Source organism: Musca vetustissima, unplaced genomic scaffold, assembly GCF_032173495.1.
Source record: "Musca vetustissima isolate MV318-11 ecotype Yass unplaced genomic scaffold, APGP_CSIRO_Mvet_v1 utg25102, whole genome shotgun sequence".
NCBI classification, from domain to species: Eukaryota; Metazoa; Arthropoda; class Insecta; order Diptera; family Muscidae; genus Musca; species Musca vetustissima.
In genome coordinates, this window is record NW_026889474.1 from 24,052 (window position 1) to 30,051 (window position 6,000).

At 39.0% G+C, this 6,000-nt stretch overlaps 1 protein-coding gene across 1 annotated transcript in view; it reads right to left on the reverse strand.

Moving 5' to 3' along the window:
- The window catches only part of LOC133337179 (uncharacterized), a gene marked incomplete at its 3' end in the record, with an annotated part of 28,206 nt that extends 22,597 nt beyond the window's left edge, over positions 1-5,609 (reverse strand). The window contains exon 1 of the mRNA XM_061545433.1: positions 5,523-5,609. Coding sequence (XP_061401417.1) covers positions 5,523-5,609 — 87 coding nt within the window. The remainder of the gene's footprint in view (positions 1-5,522) is intronic.
- Positions 5,610-6,000: the final 391 nt, after the last annotated feature.

The window sequence follows — 6,000 nt, forward strand, 5'->3', positions numbered from 1 at the left end:
TAACTGTGGTACTGTCGAGTTAGAGGTGCTTAACGTTTATATTACCGCCGATTAACAACTGTGACCCGCGTTATTTTCCATTAGTTTTATATTGGAGGACAATAATCGTTTGGTACCGATCAATGTTCCACATTCTGCACGTTAAATGATGATGCCTCCCACCAAAATAAGGAGAGAGTGTCACAGTTCGCCAGACATAAGCATTGGGTCACCAAGTGTGATAAATGACGTCAACTTGCAGCCCGTCATTTCTATTGGTTCAGACCTCCCTCCCCATAATCGCATCGATAAGCAGACCGAGCGATTGCATCATATCTGAACGTCGCACTTTCCTTAACCATAGGAAAGCCATCTGGCAAAGATTTAGAGAGTTCACCAAACAGCGCTCTAGAGAACTTTCCATTCCTTCTGATGCACTGGTAGCAGAAAGGAAATTCCGGGACATCATTACAGCTGCAGTCGATAGATTCATACTTGCTGGTCGAATACTCGAGAGGAGACCGAATTTCCCAGTAGAAGCAGGTTGTCTAGCAAATGAACGTAATGAGCTCCGTCGATCTAACTTAGCAGATCCCAGTGTCAGGTAACTAAAGTTGGAAGTCAGCTGATTAGTCACGGAAAATAAGCGGAATATATGATTGAGCACCCGAAGAGTTGCAATATCGGTACCGGTGTAAAAAAAGTATGGGCAACGGTTAAGTCGCTCTCAAACCCTGATAAGAAGGATGGTAGGACCTCAGTCAAATTTAACGACGAAAATGTGACTGATCCGAAGAGAGGTGACAGTTATTTTAACCGGCCGTTTATCGAGCATCCCGATAGCGACAGGACGGAGCGAAGAGTACTACGTCGTATAATATCTCTTCACTCCGAGGAGGTACCACCACAGTTTACAATGGTTGATGTTGCATGTGTCATCCGTAACGCTAAATCATCTTAAGCGTTGGACCTGGACGGAATATTCATGTATATGCTGAAATAGCTGGACAAGCCAGGAGTACCTGACCATAGTCCTAAATTTTTCGATAGCCACCCACGTCGTTCCCGAAGCCTGGACTGAAGCCAGGCAAGGATGCTAGAAATAGTGAATCTTACAGGCCGATTTCAGCATTAGGGAAAGCTATCTAGTTGCCAATCATCAACATGGGTTCCGTAAGCAACACAGCCGACGACAGCTTTGTACGCCATCTCCACACATATAAGTCGAGGACTTAACCAGTACCCACTGTGCCGTAGATCAGTGTTGGCAGCGCTTGACCTATCAACGGCATTTGGTACAGTCAACCTTGCCACACTGTTTGAGGGCATCGAGAACACTTCCCGGCCAAGTTTGAAAAGTTGAATAATCAACTATATGTGTTTACGCCAGCCATACCTGAAGTTCCGGAATAAGAAGTACAAACCCAGCAGAGTGAAGCAGGCAGTTCCCCAGTGTGGAGTGATATCTCCGAAACTGTTGAACCTCTACGTTTCCGGTATTCCACTCCCTCCAGACGGCATCATGATCGTTACGTATGCAGATGATTGCGATCATGGCATCGGGTCCTATAGTTTAGGACAGTATGTGTAATGTTGAACGCTTATCTCACCGAGTTAAGAGCTTTCTTTCACGCGAGGAATATGCAAATAGGGTCTGCGGAGATGAAAATTTCTTTGAATGTTCAGGTCGAGGTGCAATTCCGACCAATTCCGACCATTAACTAAGCCAAATTTACTAACCCAAACAGGATCAAAGTCCTCAAGTTGCTTGTCGGCAAAACTTGGGCGCAAATAAGGAAACCTTGTTGACCTCTTACAAAGCGATATGTCGGTCTGTGGCTAGCTATGCGGTACCAGAAGGCGAATACTAGTGTTAAGCAATGGAGAACTATTTACACCTGTCTCCCTGATAAATGCAACAAGGTGTCTCCCTATGATACCAGTGGACGATCTTCACGAGAAGTCGACAATTCTTCCATTATAGCAATATGCTTTCGGTGCAGTACCTGCTCCCCCACCCAATCATGTTAGGAAGGATCTGTATGATCTAGAGAGAGAGGTCCAACGTTATAAAATGGAGCCTCTAAATCAAGTTGCCCATCGAACAGGTCTGAATATCATTTATAATGATACAGTTGCCGCAGTGCTGAACGAATGCAGAGTGAATGCCGTCCTCAGAACTCATCCCCCACCCATCGCAGCTGCCCAGATAAACCAAATAGTTTGGGCCCAATTACTTTCTGGATAATGTAGTCGTCTCAATTTGTATTGGACATGGATTGATGACCAGATGCAGAATGTATGCCCAGCCTTTGGTACGGGCCCTCATACCACACTGCACTTATTTAATTGCCCTGTAAATCTACCCGACTTACTCCAGAGGATCTATGGTTGCAGCCAATGGAAGTAGCTATATTTCTTAACTTTAAGACAGAACCAGATTGAATCAAACAAGAAGAACAATCTATACTAATCTATACTAATAAAAGAGTAAAGTGATTGACTGACTGACTGACTGATTTAACGATTCATCAACGCCCAGACGAAACGGCTGAAGCTAGAATCTTGAAATTTTGGGTGAGGGTCACTCTTGGTCCAAATGTGGCAGATAAGGCTGGGTTTTTGGAAATTCGTACTAGAACGGTACGAAAAGTACTAAAACGTACTAAATGTGATGCCATTTGTATTTGGCGAACCGGTGGAGCTAGAACTCTGAAATTTGGTTTGGTGGTCGATGATGGAGTGTAGGATAGATGTACCAAAGGGTTTTTGGAAATTCGAACTATAACTATCCGAAAAGTACGTAAATGTACTAAATTTGGTACAATTCTGTAGCATGTGAACGGATAGAGCTAAAAACTTGGAATTTGAAATGCGAATTAGGGTTGGGAAGTAGGGTCGATATAAGGAGATGGTTTTGAAACCGTGTACTCATGTGTACGAAAAGTACTTTGGTAAACATTTAATTTAGAGGTACAAATCGAGCTAGAATCCTGAAAATTGATATTAACATTACCGTCGGAGTATAGGATTGGGATATGTACGTAGTTTTGGAAATTTGTTACTTATGTGTACGAAACGTACTAAATCGTACGATAATTGGTACAATTTGGATTTGGGTGAACCGATAGAGCGTGAACAATAAAATTTGGAGTCGGGATCACTGTAGGGGTATAGGATTGGGGTCAGGACTCAGTTTAAGACATTAATACTTATGGGTACTAAATGGTACTAAATTTGGTACAATTTGAATTGTAGGTGAACCAATTGAGCTAGAATCATGAAATTTGGAGCCAGGATTATTGTTGAGGTGTAAGATTGAGATATGTAGGGAGTTTTAAAAATTTGTACTAATGTGTACTAAATTTGCTACAATTTAAATTGTGGGTGAACCGATGGAATTGGAATCCTGAAACTTGGATTTAGGATCACTGTGGGGGTGTTGGTTTGAGTTAAGTAGGAAGTTTTGGAAATTCGTACTACTGTGTACTAAATTTGGTACAATTTGAATTGTGGGTGAACCGATAGAGTTGGAATCCTGAAATTTAGATTTTGGTGCTCTGTGTGGCTGTTGGTTTGGGTTAAGTTGGATGTTTTTGAAATTCGTACTAAATGGTACTAAATTTGGTACAATTTGAGTTTTAGGTGAACCAATTGAGCTAGAATCATGAAATTTGGAGTCTGGATCATTGTTGAGGTGTAAGATTGAGATATGTAGGGAGTTTTAAAAATTTGTACTAATGTGTACTAAATTTGGTACAATTTAAATTGTGGGTGAACCGACGGAATTGGAATCCTGAAACTTGGATTTAAGATCACTGTGGGGGTGTTGGTTTGAGTTAAGTAGGAAGTTTTGGAAATTCGTACCACTGTGTACTAAATTTGGTACAATTTGAATTGTGGGTGAACCGATAGAATTGGTATCTTGAAACTTGGATTTAGGATCATTGTGGGGGTGTAGGATTGGGGTATAGGAAGATTTAAAAATTCGTACAAATGTGTACAAATTTTGTACAATTTAAATTTAATTTTGAATTTGGAGTTAGGGTTACAGTTTCAAAATAGTACCAAATGTGGATTTGAGTAAACCGATAGAGCTAGAATCTTGAAATTTGAAGTTAGGATCACTGTCGGGGTGTAGGATTGGGCTATGTAGAAAGTTTTGGACATTCGTAATAATGTTTACTAAATGGTACCAAATGGTGGTTAGGATCACTGTTAGGGGGTTCGAATGAGGTATGTAGGATGTTTTGGAAATGTCTACTAAATGGCACTAGATTTGGCACAGTTTGGATAAAAAGCTAACCGATAGAGCTGAAATCTTGAAATTGAGTAATAAGATTTTCATTGGATTGCATGATGTAGGTAGTAATGGAAATTTGTACCTATGTGTATTAAATGGCACTAAATATGAAACAAATTGGATTTAGGTGAACCGATAGAATCCTGAAATTTGAAATTAAGATTGGAGTATGTGGGATGTGTTGGAAATTCGTATGTTAATGTAGGAAGTTATGGCAATTTATATATTTATGTTTACTAACTGGTACTTAATTTGAATTTGGGTGAAGATATATTTGAAATTTGGAAATTTAACAAGAGTACAAAGGGTAAAAAATGACACCAAATTTTGTATAGAGCTTGATTCCTTTTGCGGTCGGAATTTGTGTGTAGGGTTGAGTACTATAAGTGAACATTGGTACTAAATGGTTCTAAAAGTGTTAATATTGGTTGGTATTGGGTTTTAAATACTTCCCACATTCGCTGACGAAGTAGCGGGTATATGCTAGTATTCATATATAACTGCTACAACAACTAGATCGGATCAAATCTTCCTACCCAAAAATTTACCATTTCATGACCCGGTACGTCTTTACGTCTTTGAGGAGCCAAACGATTATATATGTACATTTAGAAAAAGTTCGGCCCGGGCGAACCAAATATAAATTACTTTCATCCACTTTTTACGTATATAATCAGTTTACGGGTTTCACTAAATAACCTAAACTTTCTTTATAAAAAAACCAGCCAATATCACAAAAAGACGACCCAATCTAATACATGTCCAACAAAGAAACTATTATTGATGTTAATACCCTATTTCTTTAAACTTCTTCTTCCTCTTCTTTTCCTATTTTTTTTCTTTTTTTTTTTTTTTTTTGGCTTCCCATTTCTAAGACAATTTGGGCTGATGTGATAATTGAGGAAACAATTGGACTTCCCTGGTTGCGTTGCAGCGAACGCGGACCATTCCAACGAAATATTACTTTCCATCATTGCAGTTGAATGTTTTCGGTGGTGGTGGTGTTGTTGTTTTTGTTGTAACAATTAGAGGGGGAGAAAGCATGTGAAACAATAATTTTGTATAATGGAAGTTTTTTGTTTTGGGAAAACCTTAACAAAAAATAAAATAAAAATAGAGAAACAGTAGCCAACACAAAACAAGAACAACAATGATGATGGTTGTAAGAAAATAGATATAAAAACAAAATATACAACAACAATGATGGTGATGATAACAACAACAAACATTAATAACTTACCTTATTCACCAGCATTGTGCTGGCCAAAAGCAGCTGCAACAACAGCCATCTTCGCTTGTTTTGGTTACTCGGTTTTTGGTTCTGCATTGTGTTGCAGGTTTGTGGCTTAAGTCTTTTGTTTTGCTCTTTGACTTGTTGATGTTTTTTGTCGGTTTTTCTTTTTTTAATGGGGTGGTTTGTTTGGGTTCTTTTTTGGGGTAATTTTTTATTGTTTTTTTTTTATTCTCAAATGCACTGACTTGTAACCACTTTAAGAAACAAAATTCTTGATTTATCTGCGCCGATGTGAATGGGTTGTTTGACGTTTAATTACTGCTGCTTTTTATTGAACACCGTTTATGGACTCCTCCTCCGTAGGAATAGAAAAAATGTTTTGGTTTTCTTTTCAACTACCTAGAGAGATAACAAAAACAAAACATGCATAAAATAATAGAAATAGAAAAATAGCTGGTGGGCTTAATCACTCAGGGTACACATG